At 29.2% G+C, this 26,481-nt stretch overlaps 1 protein-coding gene across 1 annotated transcript in view; it reads right to left on the bottom strand.

The window, feature by feature from the left end:
- LOC100201342 (ubiquitin carboxyl-terminal hydrolase 32) overlaps positions 1-17,212 on the bottom strand; it is a 63,942-nt gene extending 46,730 nt beyond the window's left edge. Inside the window, exons 1-3 of the mRNA XM_065788857.1 lie at positions 16,907-17,212; positions 16,664-16,797; positions 15,593-15,721 (exon numbers count right to left, since the gene is read on the bottom strand). Of these exons, the coding sequence (XP_065644929.1) occupies positions 15,593-15,721; positions 16,664-16,797; positions 16,907-17,021 (378 nt within the window). The 5' untranslated portion in view covers positions 17,022-17,212. The remainder of the gene's footprint in view (positions 1-15,592; positions 15,722-16,663; positions 16,798-16,906) is intronic.
- Positions 17,213-26,481: the final 9,269 nt, after the last annotated feature.

Raw genomic sequence — 26,481 nt, forward strand, 5'->3', positions numbered from 1 at the left:
AAATCCAGTAAAACACATATAAGTAATTCGTTGCAGTTTCAAATGCTCGGAAAGACAAACATTTTAACGACAACTGATGCTGGATACAGTCTTAGCATAAAAAAACATAATGAATTAGTTGACAAAAACAGACATACATGATCGAGGGTTATAGATTGTATAAAATTTTGTGGTGTACACGAATTGCCCTTAAGAGAACATGACGAAACTATTGACTCAAATAATCAAGAGATATTTTTAGATATGGTTTCATACACAGCTACATTGGATAGTGTGTTTAGCATTCATCTTAAAGATTCAAAAATAACAAAAAATACTTCGAAAACAAACCAAAATGACATTCTAGAATGTATGTATAAAGTATACATAGAAGAAATTTAACGTGAGATAGATAAAGCAAGATTTGTTTCCTTGCAAGCAGATAAAACAACTGATGTATCTTGTCGTTCTCAGTTCGTCATTATTTTGCATTATTTAAAAGGTTATCAACCAGTTGAAAGATTTATAGCATTTATTTATGTTCAGGATAGAACTGCTATGGGTCTTACAAATGTATTAAAAGAAGAATTAAATTGTTTTGGTCTAAAGGAAAAATTAATTGCACAGGCTTATGATGGTGCAGCAGTTATGAGCGGATCAAGGAATGGAGTCCAAAGTCTAATGAAAGAAGTTTACCCAAATGCCCATTATGTTCACTGCTATGCACACCAATTGAATTTAGTTTTGAAAAAAGTTTGTTCGTCGAATAAGCGAGTAAGAACATTTTTTTCTACTTTAAGTGGATTTGGCGTGTTCTTTACATCCTTGCCAAAACGAAATGATTTACTTCGCGAAATTACTTTTAAACAGATACCAAGAGTTTGCGAAACACAATGGAATTTTTGTTCAAAAATAGTTACTTGCATAAAAGAAAACAAAACAAAGATTGGGGAACGTTTTAATGAAATTATAAACGATGAAGGATGGGATGATACAAGCGTGTTGCAATCTGTTGGGTTCAAAAAATATTTGGAAGATTTAGAGTTCAACTTTTTTTATCTTTTTTTAATTCAATTTTAAAACATGTTGATGTACTTTACAATATATTGCAATCAAGTAACAGCAACACTATTACAATCAAGGAGGCTTTTGAAAAATTTGAGTTATCTAATTTTGTGCGAAATAGCATCACTGATAATGTTTCTGGATCGATTCTTAACGATTGCGAAGAAATGTATGAAAACCGAATGAAACGAAACACATCAATCGAACTACTAATAGAAGATGCTAAAGATGCTTGTGATAAAGTTATTTACGATTTTTTAATTAGCGACAGGTTTAGAAGCATTGAAATATTTAAATCATTTTCAATTTTGGATCCGAAAAATTTCAAATTTAATAGACAACATTTTCCTCGGAATCATATAAAAAATATTCTAACAAACTATCCAATGCTGAATTAAGTTAAGTTGATGTCCGAACCGTTTTATATGAAAATGCTGTTTTTAGTGATATCGGCACCATTATCCCAATTTATGCATGAAAATATCTTGATTGAAACATTTTCTGAAGTATCAAAGTTGATAGAAATTGTTTTAGTCACACCTGTGTCTACAGCCGATGCTGAACGGTGTTTTAGTACTTTAAAAAGAGTTAAGACACTTTTGAGAAATTCAACAGGTCAAGATCGGTTGAATGCATTAGCTGTACTATCAATACATAAAGATTATTTACAGGATATTGATCAGTTTAATCAAAAAGTAATCGAATTGTTTTCTTTTATGAAACAGATAAGAGCAGAATATTTGTATAAATAATATGCTCAAGTCATTGTTTTTAACATCATTCTTTATTTCAAAATATATTATACCTTTATGAAAATTATAGTGTTGATCGTAATTTTTTAAATTTATGACTTACTTCAAACTAACTAAAAGTTTTTACCATAAAATTAAAATAAAAATCTCAAGAGGAAATATCAAAATCTGTTCAAATCATAATGCACCACTATCAGGGCAGTTTTCAGTCAGTTTTTGCTGCTTTTACGTAGGTTTAAAAGATTCAATGCCATTAAATACTTATGCTTTATTTTGGGAGTATGCTAGCGCTTAACTCTCTCAACCAATCAAAAAACGCTAGCGACCAAAAAATTCCTAACAAACACCTAAGTATCAGTTACGCCGACAGGGAATCGTTGCGATAATTTTTGGTTAATATTTGCTGGCCCCACCAAAGTTTATTGTCACCGGCCGCCACTGTATATATATATATATATATTAGCATGTTGACTTTTTGGTATCTCCAGTTTCCTGTAAAAAAACAGATGAACTTTGGTTTGAAAGTAACTGAAAAGTCATTTGCTTTATTTAATTTTTGGAAAAGGTCATCTACCATGACCCTTGATTACACACTGGCTACCATATCAGTGATTTTTTTTTATCTTCAAAAGTATATCATCCTGGGTCTCAAAGAACCAGAATTTCATAGAGAATTTCATAGAAATAATAATGGTTTTAAATAAAAATGAATTGCTTAAACTTTATATACAAAAAAAGAAACAATTTTTAAATGAAATTTGAAAAGGTTATTTTTTATATCAGTGAAAAAAATGACCCTTTACACACTGGCTCCCATACATCAGTGAATTTTTTTTTGAAGAAAAATAAATTCGCTGATAAATGGGAGCCAGTGAGTAATCAAGGGTCAAGGTGGGTGACCTTTTTCAAAAATTAAATAAAACCAATGAATTTTCAGTTACTTTCAAACCAAAGCTCATTTGTTTTTTATACAGGAAACTTTGTTGATGAAACACAGTTGAATCTTTGTTGATGAAACACAGTGTTAAATGGAAAAAATTTTTGTTAAGTGATTTTCTACTAATATATAATTGCTCTGTTCTTTTAATAACATTGAGCACTCTATTGTGTAGAATACTTTTTAAAGTTGTTTGTATATATATATATATATATATATATATATATATATATAATATATATATATATATATATATATATATTTATATATATATATATATATATATATATATATATTTATATATATATATATATATACATATATATATATATATATATATATATATATATATATATATATATATATATATACAGGGATGTGGAGTCCCAAAAGGACTCCAGCTTTATATCTCTACTTTTTGTCTGTAGTGTCCAGAAGCTCTAAACATGATTGCTGACTTATGATCTGCTATAAGAAAAAGGTTCATGAGATTTAATGACTTAAAACTTATTGTTTTTAGGCCCAGAGTCCTGGAGTCCTTACCGCCATTATACCTAAGGACTCCAGGTTCAAAAAATAATTGTTCCTCTAACCTAAAAGTCTTAATTTTTTCCAATTAGTAGTTTATAAACTTATTTATATTTTTAGAGTTCCTGGATACCAAAAACTTGGATAAAGTAATCTTTTTGTGACTTTTTAATTGACATCAGTTATTCTCCAGATAAAATTGTTCAATATGTTTAATAAATTATTTCATTAATTTATTTTTGTTATTCAAAAAATCTTAATTTACATTCTTGCTGTTTATCTTAAGTTAGGAAAGTTACAAATAAAATTTGCATATTAATAAATATTATAACTTAAAATAAGTTAATAACGTTTTTATATTAAAAGATTTATTAATAATTTTGGTAAAATAAGTTAGCTGGTAAATTAAACTGAAAATAACAACAAAAAAATCAAAAATAAAACATGCAATGAAACGTATTATATATTTTATATTTGCGTAAAACATAAACGAAGATAATTAAATAATGTAATATTATTAATTATTAACAATATTTACAATAATTACAAAAAAAAAATTTTTTTTTAATTTACAAATACAAAATTACGTAGATATTTAATGTATATCTGTAAATTGAAAAAAAAATAAATTAGTTTTTGCATTTAAATATATTTTTTTACTTAAATACCTAACTTAGTAGATATTTAAATATGCCGATTAAATTTAGTTGATGCCCTCATTTTAAAATACTATAGCGTCTGTATGATATTTTGTTGACTACGACATATTTCCGTTAAATGATCAGGTCTGTGAATCATGAAAAGACGAAAAAAATAATATGATAAATTTTGCGTTATCATAAAATATAAATGTTTGAAGCAAAAAAACCCAGACTGTAGATTCTTTTTTTTTAAATCTTTTTAAAATTCCAATCGCTTGTCCAAATTTGAATAAGATTTTAAATAAACACGATTTTTAGGTAAAATGAACATCATAAATTAAAAATTTGATCTGTTCCGATCGTTTATTGGCGCTTGTTCTTTTTTTTGGTCGGAACTCTTGTATTTTTTGTAAAAATTGATAGAAATATTGTATTTTGACAACTATATAAAGCTAATATAGGTTACAGAAACGATTAGAACTAGGATCTATAGAAAATTAAGGCACTTTTTCAATAGATTTTTAACTAAATTTAGTTAACGCCGATGAGCGAAAGTGATCTAAAGACTCCGAAATGGTATTCTTTAAATTCATTATTATGGGTAGTAAAAAGGATTAGAAAATTATATAAAAAAAAGAAAAGTTTTTTCAAATATTAAAAAAACCTGAAGCGAAAAAATATATAACATCTAAAGCTTTTGTTTGGACATAATACGCTTATAAAATCATGCTAATTTCAAATAAATAAGTTCGAATAATTTGTAAATCGCCTTAACTACACCGAGTATTTAAAAGTAGCATTATATTTGACGGAAATTGGCAAGCCAACCAAGTTTTTCAATTAAAAGTTTGTTAAAATTTCGGAAACTTTAATTTAACTTTTATTTAAAAGCTATCGATTTAAATAAGTTTTTTAACTTTTGATATCTATGATAAAAATTTTGATATCTATGATAAAAATTGTAATATAAAATATGATGAACAATAATACCATTACCTATGTAAGAAAGTTAAGAAAATTTTTTTAAGTATTTTAAAATTTTTAGTTTTAAAATGCTAAAGTATTTAAAAACTGAAACATTCAAAATCTTTCTATATAATTAGGGTTGCCAATGTCTGGATTTTACAAAAATTAAAATTTTATGGATTTTAAAAACCTGTAATAATTTTTTTTTAGTGTTTTCCTTCGTAAAAGCTGTAAAATTCTGGCATTCCTACATATAACGTATAGTGTTTTTTATTGACTGCCGTTAATTAAAAAGTTGTTTTAACAAGTTAAAAAGTTACAATAGGATCTTGGAAATCGTCAAAAATGTTTTATTAAAAATTAAATACTATTTAGCATTTTTTTTTACATTTATAATTTAAAAATGAAAATAAAAATAACAGAAGACAATATATGTAACTAATCGTTTAAACCTTTTACAACTGTATTTAAAAGCGATGTACGCAATTAAAAGAGATCAAAGTTTCAATGAATAAATTTATTAATTCATTCATTAAAAAAATTGCAAACAATTGTCTTTTGTTCTTGTGTTCTCTCTATAATATTAAACAAAGGAGATAAGCGATTTAAAAATGAAAACTGACGAAGATTGCTCAAAATGAAACAAGTTGAATAATTAGAATTAAACATTTATAAAATATAAAAATATTCCTGAAAAATAAAATAGAAAAATATTCCTATGAATAACCCAGCAAAAATAGACAATTTGTATTGAAACTTAATTGTTTCTAAAAAACTGTATCTACTTTTTTAAGTTTTTAACCCTAAGTCAGATCAGGTTATCCTGCTACTGGTAACATGTAACCCAGTACAATCTGCTTCATGTCCTGCTGCCTTGTAGGATACGCCTTTTTAGGCAAAGGCTAGGAGATGCCAACTCTGATTTAAAACACCCCCTGCCTTGGGGTTCTTGGTTGAGTAAAGGATAGAGGTGGTGTCTCGATAAAAATACTCATCTTGGGCAGATGTTAAATGCACCCGGCTACTGTCTTGTAGAAGGCCTCCTAGGCAAAGACTTAAGAGGTAAACAGATTCTATCTGTTGACCAGCCTCGCACCCCTTCTTCATCTATTAGGCTAGCGCAGATCTATTTTTAATACATTGTTTCCAGTTTAGGATGTTGAATGCTGGATCTTCTTGACTCAATGCATGGGTTTTGCTTGTGTCTCTGTTTTTATGACTAGGCAACTCATTCTATTATCTCCTAATGAGGTTACAGCTCTAAAACTCAGTTTTATGGTTCTGAGGCCGGCTGGTAGTCAGGTTTCCCGAACTCTGTGGTAGCTCTCAGAGAGGCTGATTCCATCAACAGCTGATAAATATCAAAGTATTAACAGTGCCATGTTGCGCATGGATGGTGTCCCTGTTTGTACTTTTGGTGTGCATTGCGGAGGCCACATATGGAGCCCTTTGTTACGACTTAGGGTTTATTAGTAGTAACGAGGCAGTTGCTTGCTTTGAGTCAAGTTCTTCAATCTAATTTTAAAATGAATAAAGTACCAAAAACTATAAAACACAAAAAACCATCATCATCACCAAGTTCTCTAAACCTATCATTCACTAATATTCGTGGTCTTCGAAGAAACTTTTCTTCTGTGGAGTCTTATCTCTTGCAAAGTTCACCAGAACTACTTGCTCTTTGTGAGACTAATTTGAGTTCGGCTGTCTAATCTTGTGATCTTAGTGTTGATGGTTATCTTCCTCTAATTCGTAAAGACTCCAATAGTCACATGCATGGCCTCGGCATTTACATTCTAAGAACTCACCGATTTGTCGTGAAATTAGGTTTGAATCCACAGACTATTCTTTTATGAGCTTTCGTTTAGCACCACTTCACTCTATTGCCTTTCTCTTTGTTCTATATCGCTCTCCTTCATCTCAAGACTGCACACTTTTTGACGTTATTTCTGATCATATTAACCAAGCCCTCTCTCTTTATCCATCAGCTAATATAGTATTTGTCGGTGACTTTAATGCTCACCACTCTGAATGGCTTGGCTCTATTGTCAGTGATTCTGCAGGCATTAAAGCCCACAACTTTTGCCTTTCTCAATCCCTAACTCAAATAGTCAACTTTCCAACTCGCTTTCCAGACAACCTGAATCATTTACCTTCTCTACTTGACTTATGTCTTGTTTCTGATCCTAGTCAGTGCTCAGTTTCTCCACATTCACCCTTGGTGAATGTGGAGAAACTGAGCACTGACTTAGTGGATCTAACTTGGTGCTTCTGATCACAGTTTGATCTCTCTAAAACTAATATCTCTTTCTTCTTCATCACCTGAATCCCCCTATTATCGAACTGCTTACAACTACAGTAGAGCTGACTGGGACTCTTTTCGTGATTTTCTTCGATATGGCCCATGGGTAGAAATCTTTCGTCTTCCTGTCGACAAATGTATTCTTACATAACTTCATGGATTCAGGCTGGCATAGAATCTTTTATTCCCTCTCGGCGATTCCAGGTCAAGCCTCACTCTCCTGGTTTTCCTCACACTGTGCTGCTGCGATTGCCAATTGAAACCGTTACTTCCATATTTATCAGCAAAACAATTCTTCAGAAAACAGACGTCTGTTTAATACTGCTAGAAACAATTGTAAAAAGGTTTTGTCTAACGCCAAAACCCACTATTCTCAGGTTATGAAATCACGTATCTGATCTCAAAAATTAGGCTCTCGTGACTTCTGGAGAATCTTTAATAATATCAATAATAAGGGCAAATCTTTAAATCCACCTCTCTTGTATGGTTCAGACTTTGTCACCTCACCTAAAGACAAAGCTAAATTGTTTGCTAAAAACTTTTCATCAATATCATCTTTTGATTCCACTAGTTGGGTTCTACCTGATATTGCCAACAAACAGTTTGATCCATTTCTTGACATTCATATCACTCCAGCATCTGTATCTAAAGTGATTTCCTGCCTAGACACTTCTACAGCTTGTGGCCCGGACAACATACCATACAACTATTCAATAAGTGCTTATCAGAGTCTTGTTTTCCTGCCTGCTGGAAAGCGGCATCTGTTATCCCTATCTTCAAAAATTTCAGGAGAGCGATCTGATTTGTCTAACTACCGTCCCATAAGTCTACTTCCTATCATAAGCAAGGTTTTTGAATCTTTAATTAACAAACACTTAATTTCTTATCTTGAATCTAATAACTTACTTTCTGACCATCAATATGGATTTTGACCTTCTCATTCTACAGCTAATTTGCTAACAGTAATAACTGACAGTAATAACTTTATCGTGCATTAGATAAAGGTGAAGAGGTTAAGGCCATCGCTCTTGACATTTCAAAAGCTTTTGATAAAATTTGGCATCTATATATATATATATATATATATATATATATATATATATATATATATATATATATATATATATATATATATATATATATATATATATATATATATATATATATATATAGATGCCAAATCTTGTCGTGATAAGAAACCAACACCCTATGATTGCTTGGAGGGGGCATTTGAGCTTGAAAAGGATCTCACTTCTGCTACAGCATGGGGCTCACAGTGGCTGGTGAACTTTAATTCAGATAAAACTCAATTTTTTTCAGCCAATCGTTATCGTAATAATTTAGATCTTCCTATATTTATGAACGGTGATGTACTCGATGAGTCACCTACTCTTCATCTTCTAGGATTAACTCTTATTTCCAATCTTCTTGGAAACCATATATCAAATCAGTTGCAAAATTAGCATCTGCTAAGGTTGCATCTCTTTATCGAGCTCGTCACTTTCTTACTTCGGATTCTATTCTCTATCTCTATAAATCTCAAATCTGGCCTTGTATAGAATATTGTTGCCATATCTGGGGCGGATCCTCTAACGATGCCCTTTCTCTTTTAGACAAGGTGCAAAAACGCGTTGTAAACATAGTTGGACCTGCTCTTGCAGCCAACCTCCAAACATTATCACATTGTCGTAATGTTGTTTCTCTTTCTCTTTTCTGCAAATACTATAATGGGCACTGCTCTAAAGAGCTAGTGTCTCTTGTGCCATCTACTATATTTCATTCTCGTGTTACTAGTCATTCAATTAGGTGTCATCCTTTTTTATGTGACTGTTCCTAAGTGCTCCAAAAACTCTTACTTGTCTAGTTTTTTCCTTCTTACATCAGCTCTTTGGAATTTGCTTTCTTCATCTTGCTTTCCTGATTCATATAATTTGCAATCTTTTAAGTCATCCGTCAATCGTTATCTTGCTCTACAATCTTCATCTTTTCTCTTTCAGTAACTTCCAACTTTAATTAGTGGCTGCTTGCAACCTTGTTGGAAGTAAAGATGTTTAAAAAAAAAAAAAATGTCAGAATTTAATTACCTTTTTTTTTTTTTTTTGGTGGCACCTAAATTCCCAATTCCGCTAAAACGCTGTATGAATTTTTTTCCTGGCTAACACCCTGATATATATATATATATATATATATATATATATATATATATATATATATATATATATATAGTTCTATAGTTTGTTGCATTTGGGAAGCACGGAAGGAAAAAAGTGATTCATACGCCAACACATACGTCACTTTTAATTACTTTTGACTTTCGTCCAACATTTGCGTGTTGGACGAAAGTCAAAACCATTAATTTAATTACAAATCATTTGTTTTTTAAAAAACCACAAAAACGCAAATTTAATTGACCAGAATGTTTTTAAAAACATTCTGAATGTTTTTAACAATATAAACAAAGTTTTTATTTTTATTTTTTTTACTGTAAATTATGCGCAGAGTGTTGCTGCATCGACTATCTTATAGTCTGACTCACAAGGGAGTGCTGCTACATCGCGCATGATTTACAGTAAAAAAATAAAAATAAAAACATTTCATTAAAAAAATTAAAAATGAAAACATTTTGTTAAAAAAATAAAAATAAAAACATTGTTTATATCGTTAAAAACATTGTGAATGTTTCTAAAACATGTACTTTCCATGTAGCAGCACTCCCTTGTGAGTCAGGCTATAAGATAGTCGATGTAGCAACACTCCCTTGTAGCAGCAGGCTATAAGATAGTCAATGTAGCAACACTCCGCGCATGATTTACAGTTAAAAAAATAAAACATTGTTTATATTTTTAAAAACATTTAGAATGTTTTTAAAACATTCAGGATGTTTTTAAAAACATTCTGGTCAATTAAATTTAAAAAAACGAATAATTTGTAATTAAATCAATGGTTTTAACTTTCTGACAACACGGAAATGTTGGATGAAAGTCAAAAGTAATTAAAAGTGACGTATTTGTTGGTAAAAGAATCATTTTTTACCTTAACGTACTTCCAAATGCAACAATTTATAGAATTATATATATATATATATATATATATATATATATATATATATATATATATATATATATACATACACATACATACATACATACATATACATATATATATATATATATATATATATATATATATATATATATATATATATGTATATATATAAATATATATATATATATATATATGTATATATATATATATATATATATATATATATATATATATATATATATATATATATATATATAATATATATATATATATATCAGGTCTTGTTAAGAAGTGTTACGCAGCTCGCATTTTGCCTGCGAAAAGGCAATTTGCCTATGCGTTCAGCAGTTTTGCGCTACGCAAAAACTTTTATCTTTTAGAATATTTAAATTATCTTTTAATGTCGTTAACGTGTTGTTTATTTAGAAGAAACAATGTCGTAAGTAAAAGCATTTAACCACAATTGTAAACTAATAGATTTTTTGTTAAAGAAACAGTTTGTTTAATAATTTTTTTTTGTTGTTGTTAAAAATTAGTTAAAAAAAATAAAGTGTTTTGAGTTTTATCTTAAGGACTTAAATATATAATTCCTTTTAAATATAAAACTATTTTTAGTTTTGTTTATTGTTAACTCAATAATGTAGAGTTTTAATGACGTTCGTTTAGTTTATGAAAATAAATTATGATAACAAATATTTTATCGGTAACTGATAAATAACAAAAAAAAACTCTTTATTGTTTAAAAACATTATTAAAAAGAGTTTACAAATTAAATAAGAAAAAATTTATGAACAGTTAATAAAATAACCAAAAACCAACTGTAAAATTATAAGAAAATAAACAAACATTATTCTACGTTTCATAAAAAAAATATTTTTTTCAAAATAAAATTTAGTTCATATTTGAAAAAAATAATAAAAATGATTTTTTAAATAAGAGCTTAGATTTTATTTGTAACTTTTGTTATAGCGAGAAAAAAAACTGTTAGTATGATTTTTAATGCGTTAATAAAATAACTTTAATTACAATGCGGTACTTGAAATGATTAACTTACAACTACAAAAGTAATAAAACTCTCGTAACTAACTGCATTATAAAAGTAATAACACTATAATAGTGTTATTACTTTTATAATCCACTTAAAACTTTTAAAATCTATTCTTTGTTCAAACATAAGTAATCCCAAATTGAAGTAGAAAAACATCTAGAAAAATAAAGTGGATATTCAAAAAATGGGATATTACTTTTGTAGTCGTAAGTTTATTGTTTTGTTTTGTTTTTTATAACTTTCTCGCTAACAAACTTATAATAATTTGCTCCTTGAAAACAAAGTACATGGCTTTGCATAAACTAAAATTTTGAAGACCAGATATTTTTCCAGAGTTTGCAAATCGCGATCACTTAATTTAACCCTTGATATATACTTGTTACATTAAAATTATACAAATATAGTTTACAAACAGATAAAAACGAACAAATAAAATATTGGAAAAGCATTCTTTTTAATGTTTAAAACTGTTTTTTTTTTTTATTTGACTTACCGAATTTAACAACCGATATTTTTTATTTAACCAAGTTTTTTAATTTAACCGAAAATAACAACCACTATGAAGAATAAAAAAAATATAAATGGGAAAAAAAAATTTAAGATTAGTTTCAAAAATATTCCAAAAAGCAATAAAAAAATAATTTAGAAACATGTTGTTCCTCCATTTGTTTTCAAGCACTCTTGTACTCATTCTGGCATTGAATTCATTAAAGTTTTGATTACTTCATCAGGCACATTTTTCAAATGATGAGAAATTGTAAAGTTGTTCTTTACCAAGCTTGTGATCAAGCTACGACCATAAATTCTCTATTGGATTCAAGTCTGGACTATTGGCAAGCCATGGAAGCACTTGAATTTTATTAGAATTGAACCAATCGCTAACAACATGCGCTTTATGACACAGCGCATTATCTTGCTGGAAAATAAATCCATCTTGCAACTGCCATAAATCAATGCTAGGAATAAGCGAGTTTTCCAAAATTTCGATGTACCTTTCTTTGTTGAGTCTACCATCAAATAAATGAAAAAACTCCAACTCCACAGGCACTCATACAGGCCCAAATGCCTATTGAACCACTGCCTTGTTTTGTTCGTTTCAAAATGCATGATTCATCGAACCGTTTGCTTGGAAGTCTACGCAACATTACGTGACCTTTTCTGTTGTCTACCTCAATGTTCATTGCATCACTAAAGACCACACGGCTCCACTGATCTGTTGAACAATTTTTATGTAGTTTGCACCATGGTTTTTTTGCAGCAGCACGCCATAAATAATTTAAATTGTGGAGGACCCTTTGCACAGTTCTAGGTCTTGCTTTCAGACCATTTGACAGTGTCCATTTCGTAGACAAGTCTGTAGATGATGCTTATCTGTTTTCTTTCATTAATCTCACTAACAAGCGAACATCACGGTCATTTGAAATTTTATTGTGTCCAGTCCTATGACGATCATTAATTGACCGGGTCTCTTTGTATCGTTGAATTATGTTAATAATGCAAGAGTGAGACCTTCCGAGCTTTTCTGCTATTTGTCTGATGCTTTAGCCTTCTTCTTTTAATACAAGAGCCGCGTATCTGTCTTTTTCTTCGATCTTTGCACGCTTTTTTGCAATATTTTTATATCCTTATTGCAATTCAAAAAATAAATGTTTATTTGATATCGAAACTCAGGTTTCGACATTTTATTTTATAGCCAACGTAATAAGCAATAAAGACAGTTAAAAAAAATAATGGATTATTATTTCTAATAAGTGCCAATTAAAGATTTGAAAGTGGTCGTTAAATTTTGTCCAATTTATTTAAAGAAGATTTATAAGTACTCATCAGTTTTTTAATAAGTTAAAAGCTATTTAATTAGAATTAGATTAAAAAAATTATACCACTTTAATCTGTATGTTTTAATTAACAAGATATTAAAAAAAAAAAATTAATATGTCAATTAGAATCTTCTTAATTTTAATTTAAAGATTAAGAAACCAACTAAAAAATGAGTGGTCTTTAATTTTTAGCCACCACTGTATATGTAAATTCCTTATGGTTTTTTAAATCGAATTCCTAATTAGTTTTTTACAGAAAAAGAAAAGATTGAAGGAAAATAAAAATAAAAACGATTGCTACACAAACCCAAGTCCAAAAAAATATTTATGAGAGAAATGATTGTTTGACAGAAAATTTAATTGATGTTGAGCATTTTGATAGTCACAAATATATTGGATAGCTTTATCTTGTGAATCTAAAATTGTTAAAAGAGAAATTGTGTCAACATAATGTTTATAAGATTTTGCTGAAGCTTTTGTATATTTTACATATAATATTCATATTTACATCCTGTTAAATAGCATTTGATTTGATATGCTGTAAGTATGTCTCTGATAAAACAAGAATTATGGACAAAAGCAAAAACAACCATTTTACCACAAAATTTAAAATTAAATTAATATAAAATATGGTAAAAACTAATTAATTTAATTAAATTGTTAAAAATGAAAGCGCCGTTTATTACTTTTTAGTCATCTCCAATTTATATTTAATTCTCTTTTCATTTCCTTGATAACTGCATAATGAACAATCGTTGAACCCTTTAGTGGGTCTTTAGAAAAATAAGCAAATGATAATTACATTTTATTTAAAAAAAAGTAAAAAAACTTTAATAGGTTTTTTGAAAGCAAAAAAAATATTTATATTTTGTTATCAATTTTTTGTTATTAAAAATAAATATAATATTTAGATATAAATAAAAACAATATTTAGCTATGAACAAATATTTGATTTAATTAATATTAAATACAATATTTATCTTTATTATAATTATAGAATTCAGGTTATTATAATTATAGAATTCAGGTTATTAAAATTATTGCATGTGCTAATGTGTTTTAAAAACATATGTGGCTGTGAAAATAGCTGTTTATGTTTCAATTTTAACAGGATATTGACGGATAAGACAAGAAAGAAATAAATATTTAAAAAATTAAGAAATATAATAATAAAAAAAGTAAAGAGAATTTTTTAAAACATTGAAGGTGTAAATGAATCTCTTTACGGATATATTTTTTTAAATATTTTTTTAAAACTTTAAAATATTGTTTATAAATATTTATTTAGTTTAAAAATAATTGATTTATTAAATAACATCAAAACAAAAGCTTATAAATAAAATTTTATAAATATGGAATGTATTTAAAAATTGTTTTATGTGTTTGTTTTATCTTTGTTAAAAGAAACAAAAAAATGAATAAACTCCATCCCAGAATTTTTTAAAGCAAAATAATAAAATGATTTCACGCCGCTTTTCTGCAACATTATCATTTTTGTCAAAATGCATAACTTTGCTATTTTTTTATAAGGTTAAAAACAATATATATATTTAACCACTTGCTTAGTTCACTTTGTTTCAAAACATTATATAGTGGTGGTATATGCAGTAGTGGTGTAGTGGTGAATCGCTCGCTTCATAAGCGAGAGGTTACGAGTTCGATCCCCACCCTGTCTCTGGTAGTACTGTGCTTAACTTGTTTCTCCGTGCAGCAGTCTTGTTTGTCAAGGCTCGTATTTCAGAGTTATAGAGTTGAGAGAGGGTTATAACCACTATTAAGTAGCCTGCTCATCTGTAGTGGCCTTCTCGGCCTTGAGGCGAGGTGATTAACAGAAAAAGAAAAAAGAAAAATATATATAATAAATAGCTGTGCAGATACTCATGAAACTCCACTAAAGATATTTTACAGTTTAATGTCCTCCTAAAACTTGGCACTGCATTCTACTGCTGAGAAAACTTTTATATCAATTCAATTTGAATAATTACATTGAACTTTCACCATTCTAGACAACTATTCCAGTTTTTACCATCGTGACTAAAAAACTCTTATAAATTATACTGTATTAAATTGCAGTATAATTTATAAAAACTGAGAAATTTAGGTAAAAACCATTCTTCATGACAAATTAAAAAATTAATGTATATGAATATGTCTCCACAAATAATATATTTTAGTGTAAAATTTTATATGAATAACTTTTAATGACACAGTGGTCATAAACATATATTTGTTTCATTGTTTTAAATATAGAGGTAAAATACATATTATTTAATAATTAATAAAAAAAAAGATATTATTTATAATGTAAAAATATAGATAAATAATATAAAAAATAAATATGTATTATTGCAACTGAACAATTATAAAGAATTGCAATTAAAATGATAATAACTACAATTTTTAAAATTACACAGTTATACTTTGAAAAATCTGCTTATATACTTCAAGTATTTAAATATATTTCTGTTTTTAATTTACTTACTTTATTTAAACTTTAAAGAAAAAGAAAAATCACCTGCTTAAAATTTCCAAAAACAGGATGCAACTTGGAAAGAACTTGATGAAAGGCTTTTAAATGTAGAACTAAATACTTTCCACTCTCAACCTTTACAAATATATCTTGCAATTGCTTCATAAACTCCAACTAAATTAAAATCACTTAGTATGAAACTAAGAAATTATATTTCTGCTAAAGATCATCCTTTACTTATTTTTTTTACTTATTTTTCTATTCCTGTTTAATAACAAATGTTGATGTAAAGAAAACTTGCAGACATTATATTTTAAAAAGTTAGAAATGATGAGACAAAACTGAGAAAAATATATTTGTTTTTAGTAAGTTATTTAAGAAATATTAGCAAAATTTCATTGCAGTATTGCAAGTTTTACTGTAATTTATATTTTAATTGTTTTAATTTCATTATAAGTAGAATAAAGGTTTTTTCAAATGGAAATCTAGAATATTAAAAATAAGAGTTCAATTTATTAAAACTAGCACCAAAAACTGGATATTTTTTATCATAGATGCATGACTTTATATTTTCAAATAAAGTTCCATTGTCATTTTTTTGTCTGGTTAACTATAATGACATTATTGAAATGGAAAAAAAGACAGTACAAGACCTCTTCTGATCATCAACAGATATGCATGATAGCAAACCATTTTGTGCAAACTATTAAAAATATAATTCTATACTTTAGCCCAATTAACTATAATGACAGTACAAAATTTAGTGAAAATTGTTTAGCCAAATTTTATTACTAGTTGATTAACTTTTTAATTCTTGTACTAAAAAGCAATATTAGATGGAGCACTTTATGTTTGATGCTTAACCTACCTTCAATTATAAAATTGTTCAAAGTTTTTTGTAATTGAATTGAATTTAAAAAAAATTCTGAATTTGAATATTAATACAAGGTATTAAAAATTAAAAAAAAAATAAAACATAAAAAAAAAAGGCTTTAAAATAAATTCTAACCAGTATGATTTATCATATATTTATTTTGCACCTAAGTATTGTTAATAATCAGTAAAATTTATGATAAATTAAAAAATTAAAAATAATAACTTTAACAATAAGCTAACTTTGATTTGAAAATCTGTCTGCATTATAATTTTCTTTAAAGGCTGTGTGCCTAAAAGGCATTGCAAAGATGCGTTTATGAAGCATGTATTTCCTAAGTTGCTTAAACCACAAATGTTGGCGATTCCTGCATTACCTATATACAATTAACTTATATACACCTCTTTAAATTATCAAAAAATATATTAGGCCTATATAGGCACTCTACTAGTTATGTGACTAACACACTCACAAAAAGTACATACTATGAATATTTGTTGAAATTTGATCCAATTTAATAGTTTGCTCTAACTGTTGTGATTGATTTAAAGCAGTATTTTTAAAAATAGCATCCTCCTCTGTTTGGAATGTCATAATCATACAGTGCACAAACAATATGGATATATCCCTGTAGAACAAAATATCAACGTGAATTTAAAAAACGTAATGAAACAGATATAGCAAACCTTTGAGTTAAAAAATTTTCAAGAAATAATTAATTTCCCAATAATTAGTAAAAAGTTTAATATTTCTGGTTTTAAGCGATAATCATAACCACTGTTTTGTTGTCTATGAAAGAAAAACAAGAAAAAATTTTACAATTCGTAAAAATATAATAAATTTATGCTGTTGAATTTTTTATTTAAGTTGCTTGCATTTAATTTTAATTTTTATGCAAATTGCCTAAGTAATTTAAAAAAAATCCGTACAATTATTTTAGATTAAAATTATGAACATTAATTTATTCAACAGTCCATGTTTTGAAAATAAAACAAATACTAGCATTACACAGGAACTAGCCGGAGCATAAAAAATCGCTCCGGGGCTCTGAACGCTATGCAAAACTTAGCGAATTCGCCAGAAAATATCAGAAGCGCGGGTGCACTTGTTGCAGTTTAGCATCATTGCCATCGATGCACCCGCTTAGCATAGTTGCATTTTGTACTTTTGAATTGCAAAAACAGATGCAGAAACGTTTTAAATGTAAAGGTGTATTAAAAAATAAAACTTATTGTTCCTTTTAGATATTGCCAGTTCCATTATTTGTTTTTGGTGCTTTCCACTTTCAATACAATAAAGTTTATAATCAAGTCAATTGGAATGGTAAAAATATTTCTGCATCAAAGTTCAGCTTTTTTAATCAAGATGATACAAAAGAAATTTCTAATAAGTTAAATAAAATAAAGAGTAAATAAATACATACCACGACTAGAACTACTAATAAGAGAAAAAAGATAATTGTGTCATGATTTGTTAAAGAAATAGTAATTGTAAACATGGTTTGTTAAAGGAACAATAATTGCAACAAGCATAATTGTTGTACTTAAAGTCAGAAAAGCACTAAAGTGAGTACTCAAAAATATCGCCAATTTTGCAACTATTTCACAAGAGCCCATGGGCTCTTGGCTGTGCACAGCCAATTTAAAGTTAAATCTTATGTCAAATAAGATACTGCAACAATAAGTATGAAGTGATAGAAGATTTTTGTGTTGTTCTATTTTTTTAAACATAGGAGAAATTTGACAATGCAAATGCTATATGCTTTTAGAATTTATCGCTTTCTAGTAAAGCATTTATTTTAAAACAATTTAGCTGAAAATAAATTAGTTACAGTTGTATGCGAAAAGTAATTAGCTTACATAACAACAAGTTTTTAAACAGTAATATAAATCTGAATATAGGAACCTGCACCTGTATTAAGGGCCGTAGCGTAGAGATTTTAAAGAGGCGTGAAAAAAATATGATTTTTTTATCTAAAAAATAGAAAGGAAAAAAAAAAGATCTTCGCTAGCTGACTCCCAAATAAAAATCCGAATTTCTGACTCTAATGTCTAAATTTGTCAACTAATTTTTTAATAAATTTTTTAAAAGGTACCCTCCTCTCTCCCTAATACGTCCCTGGCTGTATTGCAAAAACTGCTTTACCATTTAAACATTAAATTTTAATATACAATATTGTTCATCGTGCTACTGTTATTACTGAAAACCCTGACCCTAAAGAAAAAGTTTCGACATCAGTAAGACACCATTCAAGCTACGAATCGCAAATTATTTATAACTTTTAATGCGGTGGAGTAATTTTAATGCGGTAGAGTAATTTTAATGCGGTGGAGTAATTTTAATGCGGTGGAGTAATTTTAATGCGGTGGAGTATAGATTTAATACCAATCTTTCTAAAGAGATTTGTTATAACTAATTGTTTAAAAGTGAGAACGTATTGGATCTAACTACTTTTAATTATATATTAAACCAGAAGTTCTTTTTGCTGATCTAAAGAAGTATACATTAAGAACTAAGAGAAAATATCTTTTCTAATTTCAAGAAATCCGTATATTTTTTTATGTCTGTTATAAAGTTATAACAGTTATGCAATTGATTTTAGCACTCAAATCAATGACATAAGTCTGTTATAACTTCATAACAGATATGCACACTTTTTATCTTATAATAATATATTAATTTTTATAAAATTAATAAAGTAACACAAGAAAAAAAATCTCATTAAGATTTTTTATCTTATATGACTTTATAAGTTGCAACAGTTAATTCTTCTGACAAAATGGATTTTGTTGTTTTTCTAATGTATTGTGAAGCATTTTGCTGAAATCAAATAAACAATTTATTTAAATTTTTATTTAAACAGTTATATATGCATTGCAGCGGTGAATTTCAACATTGCAGCAATACATTCAATACATTGCATCGGTGAATTTTGACTGTAAGAAATAGAATTTAAATAAAAATAAAAATAAATCTATTTCTTATGACTATGATTAAAACTTTAAAACAGGGGTCGGCAACCGGCGGCTCTTTTATCCAAATTGTGTGGCTTTTCAGCATCTCTAAATTATATATATTTTATTATTATTGAAACAAATGATAAATTTAATTTATTAAAGTAGAAATACATATACTTTTTAACTATTTTTAATATGTTGAACTAAGGATTTAAAGCTGCAGCCGTGGCGCAGTGGTTAGAGTTATGGCTCAGAACCAAGCGGTCCCAGGTTAGATACCAAGCAGGTTCCAGCCAATAAATGACAACGGTAAGGAAGGAGATGTAAATTTCCTAGTTAATTTGCTCTTCTGTGATGCTCTGCTATAAGACCGTAATGACTTCTTGAATCACCTCGATAAACACACTAAAAAAAAAACGTTGGCTAGAATTTTATTAAAATAAAGTAAGTAGTCATTTGACGTAAAAGTGTGCACGCAACAATTATTCCGTCCAAAAAAATGAGAACTTTTGAATGTGAATCATTATATCAAAGAGTTGCTTAAAAGAGAACTTAAACATAAATACAATCAGTGTGAAAACTGTATTGTTGGAATAGAAATAGAAATTAATCACAAAATTATATACAAAGAACTGTTAACTTTGGTTTCTTTCAAAAACTCTTGAAGAAGGCATTAATTTCTCAATATTCAAATTTTTGACAAAAAATTAAATTGATCCAAATAAAGTGATGTCAGAGCAAAGTATTGTGCAAAGTATTGTGCGAAGATAGTGCAAAGTGTATGACTGGTATAAAAAAAGACTTAGCGCCCTTTTTAGAAAAGGTATGGAACATGGCATTTTTATTTTTTTTTAATTATACACCAAAAGAGCTCTGTGAGCATTTCTTCAAGAGATTGAAAAGGTAATGAAAGTATTAGTAAAAATAGTTAATAAAATTGTTGCTAAAGCATTAAATCAACGCAAAGTTTGTTTATTACTTTATGAAAATAATGAAAGATATTCTGATCTATTGCTGTATAATAAAGTCCGTTGGCTAAGGGTGCTGTTCTTAAAGGTTTCGGTCAATTTATCAAACATTTTAAAAACTTTTGTTGTCAAAAGCTTTCGAATACCTGAATTTAAACGATGACAATTAATTATTGCAGCCTTGGCGCAGTGTTTAAAGTTCTGGCATAGAACCAAGAGGTCCGAAGTTAAATGCTCGTTCGCGGTGCTCTGTGATAAGACCGTAAAGACATTTCTGTTTTTACGGTCTTATCACAGAGCACCGTTGCAACCAACTTAAAATGGTAGCATTTGAACTTTTGACAGTTTACGGATCTACATATTATTGCAGATTATTTTGCAACATAAACATCGTTAAAATTAAATTAAGATCTAAAAAAATAATAATATGATCTGTAGTGATAGTGTAAAAAATTTAGTAAGCGGTTTTACTGGCTCAGTTAAGCACACCTGTTTGTTGGAATGTTCGACTTGTTTGATGATAAAATAGCTAGTTTGACTTAATGAAGCTATTATTTTTTTCAAAGCGTTTCTTAGCAAAGACATGATCGATGCAACTCTTAGTCTTGATAAAAACTTTATCATTTTTGTGCTGATTATTTTTAGAAAAAAAAATCTTTATTTTTCAGTAATCAAAAAGAAAATTTAGCTTAATTTGATTTGTAAGGTAAAAACCTTTTGTTTTTAACACATGGTCTTTGTGGGAAAAATGAGACAATCTATTATTCAGTTATTTTAAAGTTTACAAACCAGCAAAAATTTGTAATTACAACAAGTTAGGGGAGATTTTGCTGATTTAAAATACACTAAAAGCATAAAAAATCTTTTTTATTTTGTGTTTTAATTTTTTATAATGTATTTTAAAAATGGCCGAGTCTAGCGAGAAATGTGTCTGATGCTTTAGATTGTAAGTTACCATGAAGTTTATTTTGTTAACTTAGTGACATAAATTTATGTAAACTGTGTGGTTATATTTAAGCATTTTATGATCGGCGATTATGTGTTTTGTACTTGTATGTAGAATTACCAGCTGGACAATTATGAATGTCTAAAAAAATGAACTATATATTTAGGACCGGGTTAAGTACTTCTTGGCCTCCCGGTATTTTAGGTCTTCTGGCCCCTGCTGGCCTCCTAGTAGTCAAATTTAACAGTGATTTAAAATAAAAAAAACCTTTGTTGCGCTGAGGCTTTATAATGTATTTTCTTTTGTAAACAAGCATCTTTAAACAAGCATCTCGCGTTATTTATTATTAAAAACACGCTGCAATTAGTATAGGTTTTACAACACCTTTGGTCTGCATTTTAAGCTGGCAAATGCAGATATGATATCTTTTAGGTCGATGGAATCCAATACTCGGTTTTCTATTTGAACAATAGAAAAATCTGTAAGATTTTCTGAAAAGCACCAAAATCAAGACATTTGTTCAATAAGTGAAAGTTAAGATCAGTAGGATATCGGTCAACAAGTTTTTTTGCACTGCAAGTAATCTCCGAGATATTCATGCTGCAGAGATTCACAAGAAAACCAAACAGAGAGTTTAATCCAGAATAGGCTTTTATTCTTTTATCTAGATCACCCATTAGTTTGTCTGTGATCTCATTAACGTCGGCAATCATTTAAGATCACCCAGAAAATACTGTAGTTTCCACACTATTAATTTCATCATAGTAATGCCTCTTGCGTGCTCTTCAAAACCTTTGAACATATTCATCCGTGTTTACCAAAGACACGGCTTTCTTTTCATATTCCTTGATATTGGAGCGAACTTGCCGCACGTAATGCTCCAGAGAGTTATACTGTTCTTCAACTATAACTAAATCAAGAATTACGAACTGCTGTTTCCTGTAAACTTTGTTGAACTTTTCCATGATTCTGTTCCGAATGACTATTAAAAGTTGTTCCAAGTCGTTACATTTTGGTCAAAAGTCCGAAGGCCTCTGCTCTTGGTTTTGCTTTCTAACTGTCGTTAAGATCAAGAAGAGCCTATATAGAAAATATTTGTTAATAAGTATGCATAATCACAAATAAAATATGTTTTTATTTGATTATCTAAATAACTCTTAATCGCCTTGTTAATAGAATAAACCTTTTCAATGGCTAAACAAGTATCAGCACGAGCTGACGAACGAGTTTGTGAGAGAGTCTAGGAAACCTTAACACGTATTCCAGCAAGGAACTTTGACTTTGAGACATCGGTGCGTTGATGCAGAAAAGAAGTTGTAAGTTTCTTGAAAGCTAAATAAATTAACAGCAGCTCCGTTGGATTCCACGGCACTCACTCCTACGAGGTTCAAATAGTGAGCAGCACATGGATTGTATTCGGCAAAAACGTCGATCTTTTTTATTCTCGCTTGTAAATTTAGGTAGATTTCAGACATATTACTGGCATTGTCGTATGACTAGCCACGCCAAATTTGAACGTTGATTGCATACTAATTTAACTTTTTCAAAACGATTCCAGCACGGAAGCTGCAAAATGATTATGCATGGAAATGAATGCTAAGAGCCGCCTAACTGGTTTTCCGTTTTGTACACATCGGTAATAGAATCAACAATGATTGAGAAATATTTCGCAAATTTGATTTCGCTAACTAAGAATTTCTGTTTAAAGTAAATAAAAAATTATACTATAACATGCTGGCTTAAGGATATTATCTATAAATTCCTTAACCTCGGCGGTTATTAAATGTATGAGATCTTCGCAAATGTCTTTAGATAAGTACAAGGTGTTGTACCTTTCCTTTGTTTCCACGAGTTATCAAGTATTAGACAAGAATCAATTTTACAAACAGGATCAGTTTTACAAACAGGAAAGGATCAATTTTACAAACAGGAAAATATCAATTTTATAAACAGTTCAATACATTCAATAAAGTTTCCGTTGGGTATTGAGTTTTTCGTCTAATTCGCGGAATGATAATCTACTGAGAATGAACAATAAATAAAATATCCAGTTATTTTAAATTTCTTTTATCAACATTATATTCTTTAATTTTTTTTTAAGTTTCTTTTTTTACCCTTTTGTTCGAACTCGAAAGTTTTTTCAAGTCATTAAAAAAAAAAAGTCTAGTTTGCGATACGTCGTATGCGCTGTTATTGCAAAGATCTTTGCAATAGCAGCGTCCCAAAAATCTTAGGGACATGAGAGGAAGTCAACGATAGAGACCAATAGTAATAATTTTTCTTTAATATTATATATCTCTCAAAAATTTACTTAAATACTCTGACTTCTTGAACTCCGTGACCTCCAGGCACGTGTCCAGAGTGTCCGTTAGTTAAACCGGCACTGCATATCTTAAATTTCTAATAATAATAAAAAAAAAACCTCAAACAACAAAAAAAAAAAAAAAAAAAAAAAAAAATCATTTGTATTGTATGTCAATTATATATTGCTATGCGCATCTTTTAAGTTCTCTACATTTTTGTCAAATGTAAATTTAAAAAAGTTAATAATGTTTTTGAAATATATTTATATTTTAAAAATCACACTAAACAATCTAAACAAAAATACACCATCTACTTATTGATACAAAAGATAATAAGATGAATTAATAATAACTTACGTGAAATTATATTTGATTTTGCTTATAACTTTGTTTAATAAAGGTCTATTATCCTCGCTGTATATAAAAAATTGTTCGCAGTTAAGATTTTTAAAATTAAATTGTATCATCAGCAAATTTTTTACTGATTCTGGCGAAAGTGTATTTGTCTTATCAGTTTAAATACTCTTCATCACGCTGAAAATTCTTTCTGCATTTGCATTGTGCGCTGAACTCGCGAAAAAAATAGTGAATATCTTGTAGGAAGTGAAGATATTTAAAAAAAAAAATCTCAAACAAATCACAATCGACAATTAAAAAAAAGCACATTTAAATTCATATTATATTTATTATTCTTATTGATATTGCTGAATTAGATGCTGTGGTGCGTGGGATAAACCTAGCTGCTAAGTATGATATAAAGAATTTGTCAGTGTTCACTGATTCAGTAACAGTTCATGGATGGCTAAAAGGTATGCTGACTGAAAGTCATATGATTCGATCAAATGCATTATCAGAAATGCTTATTAAAAGAAGACTTTCTCTATTGCAAGACCTAATAAAAGTTGTAAATAGAATTTCATAAAAAGAGTCAAAAAATAAAAGTAAAACAAAGTTGTCGTAATAACAAGCTATTTCGGCAGTATGGCATCTAAGGCGAAAATGATTGGAAAATTTGATGGATCTGGAGATGTTGTAGTGTGGCTGAAAAAGATCAAACTGGTGGGAGAGCTGCAAAATATGGGCAATCTTTCATTGATCATTCCGCTGTTTCTTGAAGGTAGTGCGTTCGCATTATATGAGCAACTTGGGGAGAGCCAAAAAACCGCCGCTGCGGACATTGAAAATATATATTTGCGGACATTGAAAAGCTCTACTAGATGCATTTGCAGTCGATGGTTTTCAAGCTTACGAGCAGTTCAGAGATCGAAGATGGAATGACAGTGAATCTGTTGATGTGTATTTGGCCAGTTTACGTCAACTTATGGGTTTGGCCAACGTTGAAAGCGAAGAATTATTGCTAAGAGCGTTCATAACTGGATTGCCGGGTGAAATTTCAAAGCAGCTACGAGCACAAGTCAAAATATCTGGGATCAGTTTACAGGATGCATTAAACCATGCACGAGTACTCATGACGGAAAAAAAAAGAAGAGTATGTTTCAACAACAATCTCTGGTTTCTATAAACATGTTAAAAAACCATCCGCTACTGATTTTAACTGCTACAAGTTTGGCAAACCTGGACATGTTGCCCGAATCTGTTTTTCGAAGAAACAAATTGTTAGCAATGGAATAAAATGCTTTAGATGTGGAGAATCTGGACACATTGCAAGATTTTGTTCGTCGCATTAGGGAAACTTAAATGGGGAATCGCGAGCGCCAGCTGTTTCCCTAAACAACTAACGGCACTTCCAATATGCACTGTGCAAGTGAACACCTTTGCTGAAAAAGCACTGGTTGACAGCGGATGTACTCGAACCATTATTTCAAACAACATGGCTCAGAAAGCCGGTGTTCGTAACAGAAGAAATGAACTAATGGTGTTGGCTGTTAATGGAGAATTTGTGAAAACGGAGGGAGAAGCTACAGTAACATTAATTATTGAAGGAAAAAAGCTCAAAACATCACTAATGATTCTGAAAAGTGTTTTCAACTGTATTGATGCTATTATTGGTATGGATGTCATTAATCGCTATGGAGGAGTGCATTTGTACAATGGAAAAATTGAATTTGGTTTTGTTTCAATTCATGCAGAGAAACAAGCTATTGGTATAAAGGACAAGGATTTTGATGCTTATTTTGATGGTACAAAGTGGACTGCTAAATATAAATGGAAACAAGGTCAACCACAACTGAGAAATTCTGTCGCGCAGTACAAGGTAAAACCCCAGTTGTTACATCAATTTAATGACGAAATGGACTTATGGGTAAAAATGGCTGGTTGAAACCATGCAACAAAGAAGAAAAAAGTACAAAAGGGATTGTCCCGTTAATGGCTGTTGAGCAGAAAAATAAAGAAAAGATACAACCTGTTCTGGACTTTCGCGAATTGAATCAGTATGTTAATTCACATAATGCCTCAAGTGACGCATGTGATGAAAAAGTTAGAAAATGGAGAACTGTTGGTGACAAATTCGCAACGCTTGATCTTAGATGCGCCTATATGAAAATAAATATCGATCCGAGTTTGTAGGAGCATCAGAAGGTAGTCTACAAAGAAGAAAAATACTATCTTACACGTCTTGGTTTTGGGTTAAATTCTGCCCCAAAAATAATGTCTTCAGTCTTAGGCAGTCTGTTGAATCTCAATGCAGGTATTAGTAAAGCAACTGACCACTAAATTGACGACATAATTGTTAATTTGGAAAAGACATCAATTGAAAAGGTCGTAAATCATTTAGCGTGTTATGGATTGGTAACAAAAGAGCCGGTGCAATGTGATACTGCACGAGTGTTGGGTTTGCAACTGTTTAGAAATGAAAAAAAGGAGCTTTGTTGGAAACGTGGAAACATCATTCCAAAATCACAAGATATCAAAACTGAAAAAGTA

This window comes from Hydra vulgaris, chromosome 01, assembly GCF_038396675.1.
Source record: "Hydra vulgaris chromosome 01, alternate assembly HydraT2T_AEP".
In the NCBI taxonomy this organism is placed as follows: Eukaryota; Metazoa; Cnidaria; class Hydrozoa; order Anthoathecata; family Hydridae; genus Hydra; species Hydra vulgaris.